Source organism: Astyanax mexicanus, chromosome 22 (genome assembly GCF_023375975.1).
Source record: "Astyanax mexicanus isolate ESR-SI-001 chromosome 22, AstMex3_surface, whole genome shotgun sequence".
In the NCBI taxonomy this organism is placed as follows: domain Eukaryota; kingdom Metazoa; phylum Chordata; class Actinopteri; order Characiformes; family Acestrorhamphidae; genus Astyanax; species Astyanax mexicanus.
The window spans coordinates 10,018,695-10,041,627 of record NC_064429.1 but is presented as its reverse complement, the minus strand read 5'-3'; the positions used below and the strand labels follow the sequence as shown (position 1 = coordinate 10,041,627).

Below are 22,933 nucleotides of genomic sequence, written 5' to 3'. Positions count from 1 at the left end.
CCGTCCAGTTTATTTTGACAGATGGACAAAATTAATGAAAATGTGCCAAAGCAATTGAGAAGGATCTATGCCATTTTTATGGTACTGACTATTTATATGGGAGAAAGACTTCATTTTGAAGCAAGAATTAATGTTTTGGGAGACATATGACATTTTGCTGGTTATCTGAAGTGTTGTGAAGAACTGTAAGTCTGTTTGGCCAATTTACCTTTTAGTTATAGGAATGTCATCTCAGTTTCAAGAAATGAGCCAAACCAATTGAGAAAAACTGTAATAAATCGTAGTGTAATGCAGTTAGAATGCACTAGGGAACTTTTTAGTATATGGGGAAATTAAGCTGTAGAGTTTATATATTATTAACGTGTGTTTCCACCTATAAATGTGTTTTACTGCATATTTGAACACATGCACAGTGTGTACATTGTGTGAACGTTCCAGAAAGGTGGATTTCGAAGTGATCTGGCAACCCCTGAGCACTTGATAAGTCACTGCTGTGAGTTCTGCTGTTTCAGTTGGTGCTCAGGTCTGAAAAGAGAAGGATCATCTGGATCATCTACAGACTACAGACATCCTATAAACATCTGAAACAGTGAAGAAGGGGGAGAAAATGGTGGTGTTGAAAATCCTGCTGTTCCTCACAGCTGCTGTTCCTCTATCTTCAGCAGGTGAGTCTAACATTAGTATAATGTTTTATATAAATATGAGCTCTGATAGATCACTTTAACGATTATTATAAAGCTCTAGATCAGTCAGCAGTATTAATATGAACTATTATCAGACTGTATTTACAGTCACATACAGAATAAAAAACGTGTTCCTCAAAACATAACAGTAATTAATAAATTAATTGTTTTAATCACAAAGAAAATAGACTACATATATATTGCTTATTAGACACAAATTTTAGAGATTCTTGTCCAGCAGGTGGTGCTGTATTTGCTGAGTTAGACAGAATCCTACATTACTTGTAATCAATGCAGTAGATGCTGATTACAATATATAATATAATATATAACATAAACACTGTTTATATTAGTATTATTCTACATGAGTGCAGTTTAATGTATTGCTATTAATACTGATAAAATAATTACTACAGTTACACTATGGTTATTTTGCTGTGGTTCTTGTTTATTAACAGCTTCATTGTGTTTAAGTTATCATGAAATATTAATAACTTTATTACTCTATACGTGTAAAAGTCTGCATGAGATCTGTCTGTGGAAAATGCAACACCTTTTAAGGACAACTTTGGTTAGTAATGCCAGGATTTAGCACAAAAAAATCTTTAAAACATGTAGAATATTAGATTATTAGATAACAGTATTCATTAATAATTTATTTCTGATTAAATGATGTTTCAGCAGCTCTAATGTTGGTAAAAATGATTAGAATTAAAAAAAAAAAAAACTCAAATCCAGGCACTGCTTTCAATTTTAAAATCAACCTGGAGAGTCAGTTTCCTCCTGGTGATTTATGACGCTGCAGTGTTCTTTAATGTGATTGGATGAAGGCTGGTGTTGATCCACCCCTGGGCGGAGCCTTGCATGATTGGCATGTCTGTAGAAACTTTATATTTGGATGTTTTTTAGTATATGATTTATAAAGTAAAGATTTATGCCTTTAAATAGAAAGTGTATAAAGCAGCACTGTGTAAAATATTAGAAATTGTATCTGATATTAGTTTTTGATTATGTATCTCTGCACTGATAATATACAAAGCAACCTGAGCTTTATGATTTTCTTAGATTTCTCTTAAAAAAAAAAGCTAAACAGATCACAGTACTTCTCTTAATAACAGTTACACTTAATTACTGCTTAAACATATACAGCTCTGGAAAAATATATAAGAGATCAGTTTCTCTGATTTAGCTATTTATAGGTTTATGTTTGAGTAAAATGAACATTGTTGTTTTATTCTATAAACTACAGACAGCATTTCTCCCAAATTCCAAATAAAAATATTCTCATTTAGAGCATTTATTTACAGAAAATGAGAAATGTCTGAAATAACAAAAAAGATGCAGAGCTTTCAGACCTCAAATAATGCAAAGAAAACAAGTTCATATTCATAAAGTTTTAAGAGTTCAGAAATAATCAATATTTGGTGGAATAACCTTGTTTTGGTTTTTAATCACATTTTTTAATGCATCTTGGCATCATGTTCTCCTCCACCAGTCTTACACACTGCTTTTGGATAACTTTATGCTGCTTTACTCCTGGTGCAAAAAATCAAGCAGTTCAGTTTGGTTTGATGGCTTGTGATCATCCATCTTCCTCTTGATTATATTCCAGAGGTTTTTAATTTGGTAAAATCAAAGAAACTTATCATTTTTAAGTGGTATCTTATTTCTTCCAGAGCTGTATAATAGTATGGCAATAATTTCTAAAGGATTCTAATATGAAAACTTATTACATACTATAATAGTTTAGTGTAGGTAGCTCACATGTATAATTAAATAATAGATCATTATATAAAAACACTATAAAGAGAGGGCTGTATTACAGATTGTACCATAAAAATAGAAATGTAGCAGCACTACAGAAATCTGCCTGCTGTATAATCTAGTTCATTAAGCAATATAGTATTTTATACTTTGATTTTTTCTATGTAACCTGTGAGTCTTGATGAAGTAGAACCTCAGACAAATGTTATAAACATAAATGGAGACAGATCCAAAGAATTGTGTCTGTTCTTAAAATCCTAGTCATGGGAAATTAGATTTGATGAAGCATTATTAATATTGTTTATAGTATGAGTGTACACAAATTAATGTTTTGTATGAAGAGTTTTATTTGTTATTAAAATACACAGTTAAAGTTTAATTACACAACCAATAAGACCATCTTAACCCCACCCAGACCAAGACAGAACCGTGTAATAAAACTGATGTAGAAGTATCCTGGGGGTCTTAATAATTTGGCAGTCTGATAACACTATATTGTTAAATCTGATTCTACTGTTCCTCTGCTGTTATTCATGGTGTTCTCAAAGGCATCTTAACATCATTGCGAGTGTTCATTATTAAAATAGCAAATTAGCCATAGTAAATACACAGTGAATAACTGGTTATAGTGGGTCTGATCTCACAAATAAAAATAAAGGAGGTTTATAGATTTCAGATGATCGAGCATCATTTATGGAACAGTTAATTTTGCTGGTGTGAAAGTACAAACTAGATTGCATTTTGACATACAAAAAAAAAACACTAAACAAAGAAATGCTAAAACAGAATGTTAAACTTGGTCAGCCTGAATAAAATTATATTATTTTCATATTGTTTATAGTTAAAAGTGTGGTAATTCCCCATCTCTAAAATCCCCATTGCACCCTGCTGATCGGCTGCTGTAGTCTCCTATTTTCACTTTCAGTATCAACCTGATCTCAGTGTTTCTCCTCAGCTTCTAGTGACGTTAAGTGAATCCTGAATTCTCATTGGACAGAGAATTTAAACTTGTTTAACCATGTATTCCAAGTATTCCAAGTTGCCCCACCATTATGTTTCACATACATCTTCAACCAGTAATCTGTGTTTTATTCACTTAGATTTAAATGTCTTTGGTTTATTTTGTTTTTCAGAAACTCACTCTCTGAGGTATGTCTACACGGCTGTAACTCCAGGAATAAACTTGCCAGAGTTCACTAATGTGGGTCAGGTGGACGGAGAACCCTTTGTGTACTATGACAGTGACAGTCGGAACTTCGTTCCAAAGACAGAGTGGATAAAGAAGATTGTTGGCTATGAGGCAGGTTACTTTGACAGAGAGACACAGAATCATCATGGTTACCAGGAGACCTTCAAAGTCAGTGTGCAGAATGTAATGCAGCGCTTCAACCAGACCAAAGGTAACACACACACACACACACACCCCAAATATAGTCCTGAACTTTAACTCTAACTCTAGTCCTGAACTTTAACGCTAACTCTAGTCCTGAACTTTAACTCTAACTCTAATCCTGAACTTTAACTCTAACTCTAGTCCTGAACTTTAACTCTAACTCTAGTCCTGAACTTTAACTCTAACTCTGGTCCTGAACTTTAACTCTAACTCTAGTCCTGAACTTTAACCCTAACTCTAGTCCTGAACTTTAACTCTAACTCTAGTCCTGAACTTTAACCATAACTCTAGTCCTGAACTTTAACTCTAACTCTAGTCCTGAACTTTAACTCTAACTCTAGTCCTAAACTTTAACTCTAACTCTAATCCTGAACTTTAACTCTAACTCTAGTCCTGAACTTTAACCCTAACTCTAGTCCTGAACTTTAACCCTAACTCTAGTCCTGAACTTTAACGCTAACTCTAGTCCTGAACTTTAACTCTAACTCTAGTCCTGAACTTTAACTCTAACACTAGTCCTGAACTTTAACGCTAACTCTAGTCCTGAACTTTAACTCTAACTCTAATCCTGAACTTTAACTCTAACTCTAGTCCTGAACTTTAACCCTAACTCTAGTCCTGAAATTTAACGCTAACTCTAGTCCTGAACTTTAACTCTAACTCTAATCCTGAACTTTAACGCTAACTCTAGTCCTGAACTTTATCTCTAACTCTAGTCCTGAACTTTAACTCTAACTCTAGTCCAGAACTTTAACCTAAACTCTAGTCCCGAACTTTAACTCTAACTCTAATCCTGAACTTTAACTCTAACTCTAGTCCTGAACTTTAACTCTAGTCTTGAATTTTAACTCTAACTCTAGTCCTGAACTTTAACTCTAACTCTAGTCCTGAACTTTAACCCTAACTCTAGTCCTGAACTTTAACGCTAACTCTAGTCCTGAACTTTATCTCTAACTCTAGTCCTGAACTTTAACACTAACTCTAGTCCAGAACTTTAACTCTAACTCTAGTCCTGAACTTTAACTCTAACTCTAGTCCTGAACTTTATCTCTAACTCTAGTCCTGAACTTTAACACTAACTCTAGTCCTGAACTTTAACTCTTACTCTAGTCCAGAACTTTAACCTAAACTCTAGTCCCGAACTTTAACTCTAACTCTAATCCTGAACTTTAACTCTAACTCTAGTCCTGAACTTTAACTCTAGTCTTGAATTTTAACTCTAACTCTAGTCCTGAACTTTAACTCTAACTCTAGTTCTGAACTTTAACTCTAACTCTAATCCAGAACTTTAACTCTAACTCTAGTCTTGAATTTTAACTCTCACTCTAGTCTTGAACTTTAACTCTAACTCTAGTCTTGAATTTTAACTCTCACTCTAGTCTTGAACTTTAACTCTAACTCTAGTCTTGAACTTTAACTCTAACTCTAGTCCTGAACTTTAACTCTAACTCTATTCCTGATCTTTAACTCTAACTCTAGTCCTGAACTTTAACTCTAACACTGGTCCTGAACTTTAACTCTAACTCTATTCCTGATCTTTAACTCTAACTCTAGTCCTGAACTTTAACTCTAACTCTAGTCCTGAACTTTATCTCTAACTCTAGTCCTGAACTTTAACTCTAACTCTAGTCCTGAACTTTAACCCTACCTCTAGTCCCGAACTTTAACTCTAACTCTAATCCTGAACTTTAACTCTAACTCTAGTCCTGAACTTAAACTCTAACTTTAGTCCTGAACTTTAACTCTAACTCTAGTCCTGAACTTTAACTCTAACACTGGTCCTGAACTTTAACTCTAACTTTAGTCCTGAACTTTAACTCTAACTCTAGTCCTGAACTTTAACTCTAACTCTAGTCCTGAACTTTAACTCTAACTCTAGTCCTGAACTTTAACTCTCACTCTAGTCCTGAACTTTAACTCTAACTCTAGTCCTGAACTTTAACCTTAACTCTAGTCCTGAACTTTAACCTAAACTCTAGTCCTGAACTTTAACTCTAACTCTAGTCCTGAACTTTAACTCTAACTCTAATCGAGACAGCAGAGCTGAGATTAATTTACACACTTTATGTTGTAAGGATCAGTTCTTGTCTACTGTGGGTTTATTTAGTGAGGACTGTTGTGTCTCAGTAGCGCCCTCTTGTGTCTCTTTTGTGTAAGAACTGACACTTTACATTCATTCTACTCGTCCAATCAGGTTCTGGCTGTCTGAACTATCTGTCCAATCAGAGGAGATCAGGGGCGGGGTCTAATCAGTGCTTTAGGTTACTGGAACTGTAATATTCCAGAAGGTTCTTCATGTTCCTCCTGTTTGATCAGATTTTAGTTGTAGTTCTGAGATCTTCAGTTTCAGGTGGATCTCACGTAGAGCGAGAGTTTCTGAGCGTCTGTGAGACGAGAGGAGGAGAATTCTGATGATTAGAGATGATTAATAATAATAAAATTGGTTTATGTAGAATTGTGCTTTATTCTGTGTTAGTTAGATAAAATAGGAGTATGATTATGAAGTGCTGAGTTATTATATATTGTGATATTAATTTTTAATCATTTCGATGGAGAGATCAGCCGCGGGCGGCGGTGCACGATGGGCGGCATCACGTCGAGGGCAGCGGCGCTGCCCTCGACGTGATGCCGCCCATCGTGCACCGCCGCCCGCGGCTGATCTCTCCATCGAAATGAATAAAAATATATAAAATTTAGAGAGTTTAGAAAACTTAATGCTAATGAATATAGACACTCTAGCCAAGTATCTCTAGCCAATCAGAATAGAGGAGGCTGATACATCATACGAGCATCACACACCCAAACACACACACACACACATACACAGAACAATCATGTGTCTTTCACATATGGAGGAAAAGCTGATATATCTATATATCTACATATATATCTATCTATATATATATACATACAGCAGAGTCTGGATTTATAGAATTAGATTAGAAAAGGATTAGAATAAAATCTTATTTATTAAAAAGACAAATCTCAACAATATGATTTTGACTATTTCCTCCATACTGATTTATTTATTTATTTATTTTGCTGCTTCATTAGCATTTATATATATAAAAAAATATCCCAGACACGCCCATTTTTTATCAAGCCGAGAGATCCAGAAATTTGGAGAAATTAAAATACGCTAAAAAAAAAACAGAAAAGTGAAAGTGGACTCGTGGTACCGAACCACTCGCTCACACCAGCTCTGATTATTATGGGATAGATTTCTCTCTTCCAGTTTAACTAAACATAAACCTAAACCTAAACCTAAACTAAAGCCTGGTGCTCACTCTACTAATGATTTTATTAGCCTGATTTTAACCCTGATTTACTCCCCGTATTTATAAATGTTCTCATCATAAGCGTGAGAGCAGTGTGTGAGAGCAGTGTGTAAGAGCAGTTTGTGGGAGCAGTGTGTGAGAGCAGTTTGTGAGAGCAGTTTGTGAGAGCAGTGTGTGAGAGCAGTTTGTGAGAGCAGTTTGTGAGAGCAGTGTGTGAGAGCAGTGTGTGAGAGCAGTATGTGAGAGCAGTTTGTGAGAGCAGTTTGTGAGAGCAGTATGTGAGGGCAGTTTGTGAGAGCAGTATGTGAGAGCAGATTGTGAGAGCAGTTTGTGAGAACAGTGTGTGAGAGCAGTTTGTGAGAACAGTTTGTGAGAGCAGTTTGTGAGAGCAGTATGTGAGGGCAGTTTGTGAGAACAGTTTGTGAGAGCAGTTTGTGAGAGCAGTATGTGAGGGCAGTTTGTGAGAGCAGTATGTGAGAGCAGTTTGTGAGAGCAGTGTGTGAGAGCAGTTTGTGAGAGCAGTGTGTGAGAGCAGTTTGTGAGAGCAGTGTGTGAGAGCAGTTTGTGAGAGCAGTGTTTAAGAGCAGTTTGTGAGAGCAGTATGTGAGAGCACTATGTGAGAGCAGTTTGTAAGAGCAGTTTGTGAGAGCAGCATGTGAGAGCAGTTTGTGAGAGCAGTTTGTGAGAGCAGTATGTGAGAGCAGTTTGTGAGAGCAGTTTGTAAGAGCAGTTTGTGAGAGCAGTATGTGAGAGCAGTTTGTGAGAGCAGTATGTGAGAGCAGTTTGTGAGAGCAGCAGAAAGCAGCTGATCCTGAAGCTTCAGATCCAGATCCTGAGCTGATCAGTGTTTCTATGATTTTATCAGACGGGTTTAGATAATTACGACAAAAAAAAAAAACCTGAACGACTCCTCCAGTCTGATTTGTGATAATCTGAGACACAAGCTGTGATTGGACGAGCTTCAGCCAATATCAGCCGAGAAGCTAAAAAAAACACAGAGAGTGATGTCATGATGTGTGAAATTATGAATCCAGATATAGAAGAGAAGCTGCAGCTGGTAGAGATCTGGATACACAGCAGTGTTTCTACAGCATCCAACCTGTACACAACACACACAACACACACACACAACACACACACACACACACACACACACACTCACACACACTACCATAACAGAACACATACTCACTCAGACACTCAGAGAGAGAAGCTGAGAAGACATTTATATCATATATATACATCTGATTATAATTATTATATGTCAAATATTATATATAATTTATCATATTTAATTAATGTATTTATAGTTTATATTTAGATTTCTCTTGTTTTCTGAGTTTCTCTGATCATATAAAAGCTCAGATGTAAAGATCAGCCGGGTGCAGAGCTACACAGAGAGACGATCAGACAGCTGGAACAAAATCCTGGAGCAGATTTTTACTGTCTGAACCTGGATTTACCCTCTAATTACAGATCTGAATAAATTACACTCATCAGAGAGAGCTGTCTCCTGATTGGTGGATGATTAGATAATCAGATATAAAGATTCAGAGATTAATTAAAATATCAGGAGTTTTATTTTCAGTTAAACAGTTTAGACAGTAAAATAATTCAGTATATGGTTCTGTGTGATACATATACTGTACTTTAATATAATATATATATAAATATCAGTGTAGAACATAAAGCTCTTTATTATGTGAAAGCACAGAAATTAAATACAATATTATTAATTAGTTAGTTATTTAAACTATATTTATGTTGATTCTTTTTAATCAGATCTGATAGAAATGAAAAGTTCTCTACACGTGATTTATGAAACAAGATATTAAATAAGGTTTTAAATAGGGTTTTAAAACAAATATTTCCAACTGAAATAAACTAAAGAATGAATATTACGATAATAAAAGCTAGATAACAGAAAATTAAACATTAAAAATAAGCAATAAAAGATTGAAATTAAATTTTTAGTTTTATTATTATAAAGGTAAACAGTAACATGTAAATGAAATACAAAAGCAATGTAAAATGAAAATGATACATTTTTTTATTTAATAAAAATCTGAAAAGTGTGATGTGTAAAAGTATTTACAAGTATTTACTCTGAAACCCTCTAAATAAAATCCAGTGCAATTAACTGCCTTCAGACATCACTTAATGAGTTAATAGAGTTAATCCAGCTGTGTGTAATTTAGTCTCAGTATAAATACAGCTGTTCTGTGAAGACCTCAGTGGTTTGTTAGGCAACACTAGTGAACAAACAGCATCACGCAGTAACCAAGGAACTCACCAGACTTCACACTTTTCAGATTTTTATTTGATTAATTTTAAATTTATGTATAATTTTTATTCCATATTTATATATTTACAAGCACTGTTGTTACTTAAAATAGATTGTTGGCAGGGTGTGAAATAGGGCCCAAGGTGTTTAGCTTAAAGCTTCATATAAACATAAAAGCTTTGATAATTTCATCTCTAGAATTAAGTATAGGAAATATTTACATCTTACCCTGTATAACATAATAACAATTAGATTTGTGTTCTGATACAGGTATAAACAATTATGTACAAATGATGTACTCTCAGCACTTTATTATAATTGTCCACGTAAACAGATAAGCAATAGAATTTAAATCCACATTCAGTGCAGGAGACCCCGTCCACATATCCCACAGGTCAGTGTTTTTTAGCTTCCATAGGGTGTGTTGAAAGTCAAGAGATGCAATTCTTCTTCATGGCCCATGATGTGTGCAACAACTTAACGGTCCAAACATTTGCAGATTGTAGCATAAAGCTAGATTGTAGAACTGATTTCCTCACCGGACTTTTCTTTATGCATTCATTACTCTAATTATTAATTTATTAGACCTCACTTTATTACAACACTCAATGTAATGTGTTTTGTGTGTACAGGAGTTCACACATGGCAGAATATGTACGGTTGTGAGATGGATGATGATGGAACTAAGAGAGGATATGATCAGTTTGGTTATGATGGAGAAGATTTCGTCAGTCTGGATCTGAACACTCTCACCTGGACTGCACCGACTCCTCAAGCTGTCATCACCAAACAGAAGTGGGAGAAGAGTGCATGGGCTGTTCAAGATAAAGCCTACCTGATGACTCAGTGTATCGAGTGGTTACAGAAGTACGTGGGTTACGGCAGATCCACACTGATGAGGAAAGGTAAAGTATGACCTGATCTCTTACTGTAATTACAGCTACTCTCACTTTCTCTCTCTCACAAACACACACACACACACACACACACATACACACACTTGAAACCCCCCTTAATCAGTTTTTCTGGCATAACACAGTAATTATAGATTAATTTACAGTGACATAAAAGGTTTTGATGTAAAACTTTTGTTTTGTCTTTGCTTTTTTATCATACTAACATTTTTCAGATTAACAAACACATTTTGATATCAGACATATATAACCTGAGTAAATATAAAAAGCAGTTTGTAAATGACAATAAAATGTATTAAGGGAAAAAAATCTATCCAAACTTATCTAGCCCTGTGTGAAAAAAAGCGTTTGCCCCCTAAACCTAATAACTTTGTTGTGCCACTCTTGTAAGAAACAACTGCAATTAAGCTTTTAAGCGGTTAACCGATAACTGGCAAAAAGGTGGAGGAATTTGAGGAAGAATTGTTGTCCACTCTTTTTTGCAGAATTGTTTTAATTTAGACACATTGGGGGTTTTCGTTTATTCCACAGCATCTCAATGTTTTACGCCTGAGCTTGAGGTCACAAAAAGATGGTTGGATATTCTCCTTCAGGATTTTCTGCTAAACAGCAGAATTCCTGCTTCCATCTATAACAGCAGGTTATCCAGCCGCTCCAGACTATCACACTACCACCACCATGTTTTACGTTCAGTAATGTGTTCTTTTTCTGAAATTATTTATAGTTTTACTCCAGATGTAACAGAACACACCTTCCAAAAAATTCCACTTTTGTCCCATCATTCCTAAGAATATTTACCCAAAGTTCTGGAGATCATCAAGATGTTTGTTGGTAAATGTGAGACAGGCCATTGTGTTGTTTTTGGTCAGCAGTGTTTTTTATCTTGGACCATTTTCACCCAGTCTCGTTCTTATCATTGAATCATTAACACTGATCTTAACTGAGGCGAGTGAACCTGCAGTTCTTTAAATGTTGTTCTGGGTTCTTTTGGGATCTCCTGGATGAGTTGTTCATGCTAGTCACTCCTGGCAAGGTTCATCAATCTTCTTTGTTTTCGCCATTTGTGAATATGCAGTTCACAGATGCCATTTTTTTTTCTTATCTGTTTTTAAAATTCTTCAGATGGGGGTTTATTAATGTGCTGATTTTTGAGATATTTTATCTGCTTCATGTTGTCAGACGGGTTCTATTTAAGAGATTTCTTGATTCTACAGGTCTGGCAGTAATCAGGCCTGGTCGTGGTTAGTAGTGGAAAAAAAAGTTTCACATAGAACCAAGTTGGTTTAGATATTTTTTTCCTTAATAAATAAATCATCCATTAAAAACTTTTTTTTTATATATTTACTCAGGTTAACTTTGTCTGATATTAAAATGTGTTTGTTAATCTGAAATTTTTTTGTGAAAAGTTTTTGTAAAAAATCCTATAATCCCTATCAAAATATTGCACTCTCTCTCCAGTATCTCCTGAGGTGGATCTGTTCTCGAGTGACTCTTCTTCTCCAGTGGTGTGTCACGCTACAGGGTTCTTCCCCAAAGCAGTGATGATCTCCTGGCAGAAGAACGGAGAGGAACTGAATGAGGACGTGGAGCTCAGAGAGACGCTGACCAACCAGGATGGAACCTTCCAGAAGAGAAGCATTCTGACCCTCTCACCTGAGGAGCTGAAGAACAACAAGTACACCTGTGTAGTTCAGCACAGCAGCCTGGAGAAGGAGCTGGTGCTGAAAGTGTCTGACCGCAGAGTCCTGTCAGGTGGAAGATATCTGATTTTCAATACAGTAAACACTGTCTTTGGTCCTGTTCACCCCTGGCATTAACATGGTTCCTGGATAAAGTGATGATAAGTGTGCAGCTTAAAGTACAGGTGTGAATGGGGGTACAGTGCGTATTAAGGAGCATCGTAATCCCATCACATTCAGAGGTGATCCGAGACTATGATCTCATTATTATTATTGTTGTGTGAACACCAAAACACTTTGATATATTCCCAACTGCAAAGCCCCGCCCACATTAACCACATCACCTCCCCTGCCGAAACATACATAATGACCATGATACCACACCATCCACCGTCCACAACCTAAACTAGCTGCTCATCTGGATTTGGGCTGAGGACTCCACACACAAAAAAACTGAATAAATATAACCATAATGATGAGAGAAATCTGATCACAATCCTCAAAGGAGACACATTTAAAATGCCATGTGTGAACAGCTAAGAATTTTAAAGATGGAGTCGTGGTTGAAAAGTGAAAAAGTGTTTAATGATGTAACTCTGGTGTTTCAGGTGGAGTACCGCTTGGTGTGATTGCTGGTGTAGTGGTGGCTGCTCTAATTGTCCTCATCGCCTGTGTTGGATTTGTGATTTGGAAGAAGAAGAAGTCTGATGAGAAACCTGGTGAGTGAGGATAGGGGTAAATGTCCAGTTCAGGAAATCACATGCAGACATTGATTCCTGATGAACAGCTGAGAACACTGAGAGTAGATTAAAGGATAATCTAGTACATAATTTTAGATTGTCAGTTTTACAGGATTAACTAAGATTTTCTAATCTTAATCATGTTACTGATACAAGGGACATAAGGCATAAGCCATGAACTTGCTGACCTCTAAATAACACAATATTATCTTATTTATGTCTTTCAGTATTCACTCTTGTTTCGGGAAATCCCAAAGCCCGTAAGTAGGCCTTCATCGTGCTGATTATTAAACAATAATTAATGATGTATTTGTAAATCAATATGATTTGTAAATCAATTGATCAAAATGATCTTTGAATTTTCTACAGCCTCTGAAACTTCATCTGACACCTCCTAGAGATCCTGTATCTTCAGATGATTGGAAAAAGTGAGACCTTCATGTATCATTCAGACACTTTCTCTTCTGCATTTCCATCAAAATCTGATTAAATAACAAAAACTGAGATATCTAATTATATCTGTAATTTCAGGAGATGGAGCGAGGACATAAATGATGGTGTGGATACGAGGAGATCAGTTAAAAATCTGCAGATATTTCTGTTTCTCAGTAAAAACTTCAGTCTGATCAATATTATTACAATCCTAATCAAATCTGTCATATTGTGGGAATTTAAGAGGTAATTGCGCTGTACTCGATAGGTAATTCAGTAAAACTGGGTTAAGAGGTTTTGTTATTTTTATATTTGAGTGAGTTTTGTAAAGTATTTTGATTCTATTTGCTGCCGTTTGTTAAGCTTGACTTAGATCTGTTTTTCTGAATTTTCCTGATTTTTAGACGTTGACTCATTATGGAACAGTGGGTTCCTTCATTTTTACTCCATCATCTCCATTCCTTCAAACTATCAACCTTATAGGAAGCAAAATAAGATGTAAATATTGTGTTTGAATGGTCACTGCAGGATTATTTTATGACTCTTAATTCAGTTTAAGATCAGCTGGCTTTCATACAACAATACTGAATTCCAGAAGCTTCTTTTTTTTTTGTTCAGTTTTCAGGTCTGATTATCATGAATACTGATAATGATATTGTACAATAACAGGATGGTTATTGTTAATGATGCTTCAAAATGATTACTGAACATGTTTTTTTCGCAGGTTTATTAAATTAATTTGCGGTTAAATAAATAAAATAGGCTAAATGTATTTTGTCTTGTGTTTTTAAAAAATGCAATTAAGAAAATACAATTAAAAATATATACAGACATAAAGCACAATAAAGTACACTACATCAATTTTACGGTGGTGGTCCACTGATGCAAAGTTAATGCTGTCGCTGGGTAAAAATTATGAAATGATTTTTGTTAATATCACAATTACAAAACTCTACAGATGCTTTTTATTGCATTTAATTAATGAAGCTGAATCTGGCATTTGTGAGCTCCCTGCTGGCTCTCTCCCACACTCCCTGTCAGCTCTGCATACAGCATCTCTTTAATACACGGTAGAGCTGCTGCTAAACACTGCAAATATGACTTAAAATAAATGAATCAATCAATCAATCTATAAAAAATATTCAGCCCTTTTACTCATTAAAGAAAAATATTTACCAAAACATTAAAATCTTTGGTGTATTCATAGTTATTGTCAGTAATAATCATCCAGAACAGATTTATGTCCTAAACCATTATTATATGAACTAACAGATCCTGAATTTCAGACACTGCAGAATTACTCAGTATGATGGAGATTCAGATTCAGACCTACGTTATATAAAATAAAGCGGTAACGCTTTCTTTTACAGTACCCTAAGTTCTAGGTATTAACCAGGTAATAGTGAGGTACAAACTCGGAAGTACTAAGTAATTATTTTTGGTAACAAGATGGTAAGTACCAGAAAAGTCTTGCCTAATTACACTGAAATGTCTAGGTATTAACCAGGTAATAGTGAGGTACAAACTCGGAAGTACTAAGTAATTATTTTTGGTAACAAGATGGTAAGTACCAGAAAAGTCTTGCCTAATTACACTGAAATGGAACTAGGTAATAAACAGGTACATGGGTGGTACAAAGTCCAAAGTACTAGGTAATTATGTTGGTTAACAAGATGGTAAGAACAAGGACAGTTCAATTTAATTACACTGAAATATCTCACAGGTTCTAGGTAATAACCAGGTAAGTGTGAGGTACTAACCCCAGTAACATGATGATAAGTACCAATATAGTCTCCTTACCCTGATATACCTCACAGGTTCTAGCTAATAACCAGGTAAGTGTGAGGTACTAACCCCAGTAACATGATGATAAGTACCAATACTGTTCATTTTAATCAGTCTCTATTTATTTGACTGAGAAATCCCTAAAAATGAATTTAAGGTTTATAGAGTGGAATTCTTCACTAGGAAGACAGCACAGGAATGGAATACTTGGCCATATGTTTAAAGACATTAGAGCATGTTACAAGGTTTAAGGGTGAAAAAGTATACCATAAGAATAAAGGAATAAAGTGTTGAATATGTGTATTTACCCCCTTTTTAAACATAATTTGTAGAATAAGGTCTTACATGTTATATATATATATATATATATATATATATATATATATATATATATATATATATATATAACTTATATATATAAATTAAAACTGCTTAAAAATCAGGGTTATTAAAACTACCAAATATTGATTTCTGAAATCTTAAAACATTATTATAGTTGTTTCTAAATTAATATTAACTGCTTTTGTTTGCATTATTTGAGATCTGAAAGCACTAAAGCATCTTTTTCATTATTTTGACCATTTCTCATTTTCTGCTCTAAATTACAATATTTTTATTTAGTATTTGGGAGAAATGTTGTCAGTAGTTTATAGAATAAAATAACAGTGTTCATTTTACTCAAACATATACCTATACATAGTAAGATCAGAGAAATAGAAAATTTGAAGTGGCTTGGAAGGGTCAAGGGGGCGAAGGCAAGCTCCTGCCCGCAAGCTGCTTACCCCAATAAAAGCTGTCCTCAGCTTTCATTGTATATATATATATAAGTTCAGTAATGCATGCTTGGTTGTGTCAAAAAAGAGATAAATAATAAACAGTAAACATTTCTGTTTTGTTTTGAAGTTGTATGTTGTTCTTTTTGAAGTGCTTATTTGTTGAACTACATGGTAAGAACTGAGTAAAACCAGAGAAATAAGCTCTGCTCTCTTCAGTCCTACAGTCCTTTTACTCCTTTATTAAGCAGAAAGTTCTGTTAGTTACACAGTGTTTTATATGGTACTTACAGAAAGTTGTGTCACATTTAAGTAGTTATTATATATATATATATATATATATATATATATATATAATAACTACTTAAATGTGACACAACTTTCTGTAAGTACCATGTAATACATATTCTTTTGGGTTTCTGAATGGGTTTTTGTATGTGAAACGTGAAACATCCAGTCCTGTAGGGGGAGCAGTGCCAGGGGGCGGGCGCTAGGCTGTGGCTTAGGTGAGCAACAGGAGATGGGTCTCAGATTCAGCTGAGAACTCACACTGGGAACACCGTGTCTTCTCTGTATCCAGGTGGGGAAATATGTGGAACTGTGCAAGTATAAATGTTTCCAAAGCACTATAACAGGGATATTTGAGTGTATATGTTCGTTAAAAGGTTTTGCTGTGTAATATGAGCCGCTATGGTCTTGTGTGTTGGTGGACGCTCAGCATCGGGGAGCATTCACTCCCGCGGCCCGCTAGCCGCGCGCCTGGCCGGCGCTCTTGCCTCTGCCACTAGCATTAGCCACTGCCCCCGCTAACCGCGCGCCTTACCGGCTCCCCGCTGTTATTCCTCTCGCTCTTTCGGTCGCTAACTTCGCTCTATAACCGTGTTTAAGCCTGTAATTATCTCTCGTGTGTTCGCGCTCTAGTTTTAGCTATTTTCGCTCGGTAATTGTGCCCGTGTGTCGCTGTTTCTCAAAGTAGCTCGGGCTAATTTCGCGCCTTCATTCCTATTGTTTCTCTATACATTTATGCTAGCATTAGCAGTCGCTGTTAGTTAAATACATGTTTATTAAAAGTCAAGTCAATTTTATTCTCTTTTTAAGAGCCAGTTTGGCCTTGTTAAAGTAAATATAGAGCCTCTGCCAACCACAATAATGAGTTATTACAGCTAGATAAGCTACAGTTTAAGGTTTCTCTAAGTAATCATGTTTTTATACACTTTGTTCAAGTTTTATACTTTGGTCAATTCTATACACTCTATGCAGATACAAATATTAGCACTAAGATGTAGTTAGTGTGCTCAGTAAAAGTTAAAGGTGTTTTTGGTAATGTAGTGTGTTAATATGAAAGAAGTTTGAGTATTGGTATATGTATGCATATGTAAATGTATTAATATAGAGTAGTATTTTTATATTCATATATATATATATATATATATATATATTGTTTTGTTTTGTTTTTTTGTGTAGAAACAGTATTAAGAGGGTTTGCTGATTAAAAAGTAAAGGTAATGTGTACTGTGATATACAGAGTTTTGTTAACTGAAAAAAAGTAAAAAAAAAAAAAAAAAAGGATTCTCTGTGAATGTATGTAAAATGCAGATGAGATGCAATGTGTATGTGAAACTGCAAAAGAAAGAGAAAAGAGACCAAAGTAAAAGTGGTTTAGTTTGTGTATGTTTGTTAAATAAAGAGATTAAGCTGAGAACTCACTGGAAACACCGTCTCACTGTGTCTTCTCTGTATCCTGTATTCAGCTGATCTAGGCCCTGCTCACCCGGGGTCGCAAACTGTTATAGCCTAACCCACGCCTGGGGAGTGTAACAGTTAGTGTTTTTACATGGTACTTACAGTAGGATGTTCTACAGAGGGTTATTTGTTGAACTACATGGTAAGAACTGAGTAAAACCAGAGAAATAAGCTCTGCTTTCTTTTACAGTCCTTTTACTCCTTTATTAAGCAGAAAGTTCTGTTAGTTACACAGTGTTTTACATGGTACTTACAGTAGGATGTTCTACAGAGGGTTATTTGTTGAACTACATGGTAAGAACTGAGTAAAACCAGAGAAATAAGCTCTGCTTTCTTTTACAGTCCTTTTACTCCTTTATTAAGCAGAAAGTTCTGTTAGTTACACAGTGTTTTACATGGTACTTACAGTAGGATGTTCTACAGAGGGTTATTTGTTGAACTACACGGTAAGAACTGAGTAAAACCAGAGAAATAAGCTCTGCTTTCTTTTACAGTCCTTTTACTCATTTATTAAGCAGAAAGTTCTGTTAGTTACACAGTGTTTTATATGGTACTTACAGAAGGATGTTCTACAGAGGGTTATTTGTTGAACTACATGGTAAGAACTGAGTAAAACCAGACAAATAAGCTCTGCTTTCTTTTACAGTCCATTTACTCCTTTATTAAGCAGAAAGTTCTGTTAGTTACACAGTGTTTTATATGGTACTTACAGAAGGATGTTCTACAGAGGGTTATTTGTTGAACTACATGGTAAGAACTGAGTAAAACCAGAAAAATAAGCTCTGCTTTCTTTTACAGTCCATTTACTCCTTTATTAAGCAGAAAGTTCTGTTAGTTACACAGTGTTTTATATGGTACTTACAGAAGGATGTTCTACAGAGGGTTATTTGTTGAACTAAATGGTAAGAACTCAGTAAAGAGAAATAAGCTATTTCTTCTCTGTTATCAGGTATTGACCTTTTATTTTTAAATCAAATAAATAGAGACTGATTAAAATGAACAGTATTGGTACTTATCATCATGTTACTGGGGTTAGTACCTCACACTTACCTGGTTATTACCTAGAACCTGTGAGGTATGTCAGGGTAAGGAGACTATTGGTACTTATCATCATGTTACTGAGGCTTGTACCTCACACTTACCTGGTTATTACCTAGAACCTGCGAGATATTTCAGTGTAATTAAATTGAACTGTCCTTGTTCTTACCATCTTGTTAACCAACATAATTACCTAGTACTTTAGAGTTTGTACCACCCATGTACCTGTTTATTACCTAGTTCCATTTCAGTGTAATTAGGCAAGACTGTCCTGGTGCTTACCATCTTGTTACCCAAAATAATTACTTAGTACTTCTGAGTTTGTACCTCACTATTACCTGGTTAATACCTAGACATTTCAGTGTAATTAGGCAAGACTTTTCTGGTACTTACCATCTCGTTACCAAAAATAATTACTTAGTACTTCCGAGTTTGTACCTCACTATTACCTGGTTAATACCTAGAACTTAGGGTACTGTAAAAGAAAGCGTTACCAATAAAGCTTCCAGATTTCATTATGACTGTATGAAGCTCAGTGTTCTGTTTTATTTAAAGCTGTACAGATGATCATAAATAGAAAGCAGTCTCCTGTTTTTAGAATATTTTTGCACTTTCTAAGATTGTGAACAAGTTTGAAGTCTTTTTTGACTCGTTTTGAACTGATTTAAAAAAAAATGTGAGATTCATATTTGATTGAACAGATTTTAATAAACTGAAGTTTAAAAATTAGATCTGCACCAGAATTGAAGCTGGATGATCCTCAGCTCACACTGTAAATACATTTTAACTGGATGCAGAAGATCTATCTGGTACTGATTGTGTTCATTTATTATATAGAAAAATAATCTGTTACAAAATCAAATATGAAATCTGTTTCTAATGTTATTGAAATGTTCTGTTCTATCAGTATCAAATCTGAATAAATGACAGAAAATGAATATTTTTTGTAGTGATTTATTTATGTGTAGTAAATGATGATGTGCTGTGTTGGAGTACTCAGCAGAGGGTTGTACATGTCAGATGTACAGGGGTTGGACAGTATAACTGAAACACCTGTCAATTTAGTGTGGGATTTTAGGTTTCATGGTTAAATTGGAGCAGCCTGGTGGTTAATCTTCATTAATTGCACATTGCACCAGTAAGAGCAGAGTGTGAAGGTTCAATTAGCAGGGTAAGAGCACAGTTCTGCTCAAAATATTGCAATGCACACAACATTATGGGGGACATACCAGAGTTCAAAAGAGGACAAATAGTTGGTGCACGTCTTGCTGGAGCATCTGTGACCAAGACAGCAAGTCTTTGTGATGCATCAAGAGCCACGGTATCCAGGGTAATGTCAGCATATCACCAAGAAGAACAACCACATCCAACAGGATTAACTGTGGACGCTGTAAGAGGAAGCTGTCTGAAAGGGATGTTCGGGTGATAACCCGGATTGTATCCAAAAATCATAAAACCACGGCTGCTCAAATCACGCAGAATTCAATGTGCACCTCAACTCTCCTGTTTCCACCAGAACTGTCCGTCACCACAATCAATTATTGTGCTCTAAAATCAGCTGTTTCAGTTTCATTGTCCAACCCATTTATGTAGTAAATACATCTTGTTGGAAGTCACATTATACATTACAAATAATAACCCTGTCCTACTGTTCCACCTACAGTCTCTGCACCATCTCATCCACCTGATCTTAAAAAGCATAATTTATTTATATGGTATTTAGTAATTTAATACACTAAGTACACACATACATTTCAGCCTGAGAAGAAAAGTGTGAATGTTTCATAAAATAAATCTTAAGTTGTTTTAATCTTAGACCAGGATAGAGGCCTAAACACAATAACTGGAGGACTGTATCAAACACACACACACACACACACAGACACACACAGTAGTGATGTGCAGTGAACCCACAGGGCTTTATCTCCACACATAGTGCCTTAAACTCATCTAAACACTAAACACTAAAACTGTGTTTTATCTCTGAGTTTTTAAATCTTCATGCTGCAGGTTCTCCTCCACAAACAAACACCAGCAGCACCATTATCAGGGAAGGAGAACCCAGTACAAACTGAACTGGTGACTCCAGCCTCAGTACTCAACCATAACTGTGTTTAACTTAATAAAAATATGTAGAATAATAGTAATAATTGGATAAATATCATGAAAATGTTACTTAGTGTGTGTGTGTGTGGTGGTCCTCCTCTGGATGTTAAAAGATGTTAAAGTTTTATTATATATAATATATAATAAAACATATAAAGCAAACAAATGTTTTAGATTTAGATTTTCCTGCTAAATAATCTATTATGATATATTTTATTATTTGTTTGTTTATTACAAATCTTTTTGCTTAAACAGTGCTGTTAATTTTTTTTTGCCCACATTCATACACAAAAAACACAATATACACATATGAGGAACTCCTAAACGAAAAGGTGTTTGTTCCTCACTGATTCTTAATAAAATTTTATATTGATTTGATGTGATTCTAATAAAATACAAAATATGATTTTTACAAAAATGTTTACATTATACCTTGAAATATTTTTTCCAGTGGATTTAAAGTAATATAAAGTAGTTTCATTCTATAAATGAAAACCGAGTGTCTGAGATTAAATTGATGTGTGTTTCTATCTTTATGTAAACCCAGAGTACACTGAGAGTGAGCTTTTTACAGTGTATTCAGTGAAAAGCTATTCTAGATTTAATCTAAAAAACAAGATGAACCACGTACAGTTTTACACTTTTTAGGGAAATATATGCTGGACAATTTATAATTATGAATTTGAATATGGATTTGACATGTATGTATGACACATTGTATGTCTCATAGTGTGTTACATTTATACACATTGTATTTGACTCTTATTGTCATAAATTGAAACTTGTTTAGGATAAAACGCATGAAAATGTCTCCAGTAAAATCAAAAATCTTTAGAAATCTTTAGAAATCAGCTTTTTTTTTTACTGAGATCTTTAAGAATCTTCTGACTGATTGAAAATTGAGTTACCTAGTTTAGAAATTAGATTTTTTAATGGACAATTTTACTTGTTCTCTGAGATTTCTACTTCGACAATTTTACCAATGATTCTAGTTAACATCTGATCAACCCTTTACATGGGTTAATTAAATCTCTGTGGAGTTTTGTGGCAGTATATTAATTTATTTGGGTTAACATTGACTTATTTAACTCTGTTAAATAACTCCAACACTGAACCATTTAAATCTTAAAGAGTTAAAATCCCAACTAGCAGTGAACATTTTCAGAATGTTTAGCAACAGTTTGAAAAGTTTCCAGGAAGGTTAGCCTGTAACATTACAGAAATAATAGTTTTAGGAACTGAAAACTGTGTGACGTAATGATGGTTATCACAGCGTTAATAGAATGTTTATAACTTTATGTTAATAGCTAGATGAATACTAACATTATGGAAATGTTAAAAGCAACATTTCCAAAACACTGAAAACACAAAACAAAATTAAAACACTGACACAAGTGAGTTTGCAGCGACATTACCAGAATGTTTTAAAAACATTGAACAAAAATGTAAATAAAAAAGCGTCAAGAAAACTTGATAGATTGAAAGTTCTAAGAATGTTATTGGTAACATTCAGAAAGCGTTCTACTAACCAAATATTGTTAGCTGGGATGAAACATTGAGAATGAAATCAACTCTGAATTGTTTAACTCCAGTTTTTTCTATTTACAATTTCTTTATCATCAAAATCTTTACAAACTTCCCAGTTATCACAGGACGTCCAGAGTCCAGCAATCTAAAGTGCTGCCACTATGATTAGGAGATTGCTGGTTTGAATCCTGGTCATGCAGCTTGCCATCAACTAAGCACAATTGTCCTTGCTCTCTCTGGGTGGGTACAGTAGATGGTGCTCTCTCTTTCCCCTTATCACTCCTAGGGTGATGTGGATCAGCATAAGGCTGCATCTGTGAGCTGATGTATCAGAACCGAGTCGCTGCGCTTTCCTCTGAGCGTTAGCACTGTGATGTTACTCGGTAATGCTGCTTCAGCAGCAGCTCAAAAAGAGGCAGAGTCTGACTTCACATGTATCAGACAAGGCATGTGCTACCCTCAAATCCTTCACCCTTTAATCTGAAACTTCCTGACATATTTATTATATATTATTTAACTATTATAATCTGATAACTGCATTATAATCTGGTAACTCCATTATAATCTGGTAACTGCATTATAATCTGGTAACTGCGTTATAATCTGGTAACTGCGTTATAATCTGGTAACTATATTATAATCTGGTAACTGCATTATAATCTGGTAACTGCGTTATAATCTGGTAACTGCGTTATAGTCTGGTAACTATATTATAATCTGGTAACTGCATTATAATCTGGTAACTGCATTATAATCTGGTAACTGCGTTATAATCTGGTAACTATATTATAATC

At 34.9% G+C, this 22,933-nt stretch overlaps 1 protein-coding gene across 1 annotated transcript; it reads left to right on the top strand.

Annotated features, from left to right (window-relative positions):
* Positions 1-510: 510 nt before the first annotated feature.
* LOC111190039 (H-2 class I histocompatibility antigen, Q9 alpha chain-like) lies at positions 511-14,286 on the top strand. The gene is made up of 8 exons (XM_049470267.1): positions 511-665; positions 3,581-3,847; positions 10,035-10,307; positions 11,775-12,068; positions 12,604-12,714; positions 12,963-12,995; positions 13,105-13,163; positions 13,267-14,286. Exons 1-7 carry the CDS (start codon positions 608-610, stop codon positions 13,131-13,133), a joined length of 1,065 nt encoding a protein of 354 aa, XP_049326224.1. The 5' UTR covers positions 511-607; the 3' UTR covers positions 13,134-13,163; positions 13,267-14,286.
* Positions 14,287-22,933: the final 8,647 nt, after the last annotated feature.

Excerpts from the sequence above, each read along its gene's own strand:
- LOC111190039 (XM_049470267.1), top strand. The coding sequence starts at position 608 with ATGGTGGTGTTGAAAATCCTGCTGTTCCTCACAGCTGCTGTTCCTCTA. Across the intron at positions 12,069-12,603 it reads TGACCGCAGAGTCCTGTCAG|GTGGAGTACCGCTTGGTGTG; the intron begins GTGGAAGATATC and ends CTGGTGTTTCAG. Across the intron at positions 12,715-12,962 it reads GAAGTCTGATGAGAAACCTG|TATTCACTCTTGTTTCGGGA; the intron begins GTGAGTGAGGAT and ends TATGTCTTTCAG.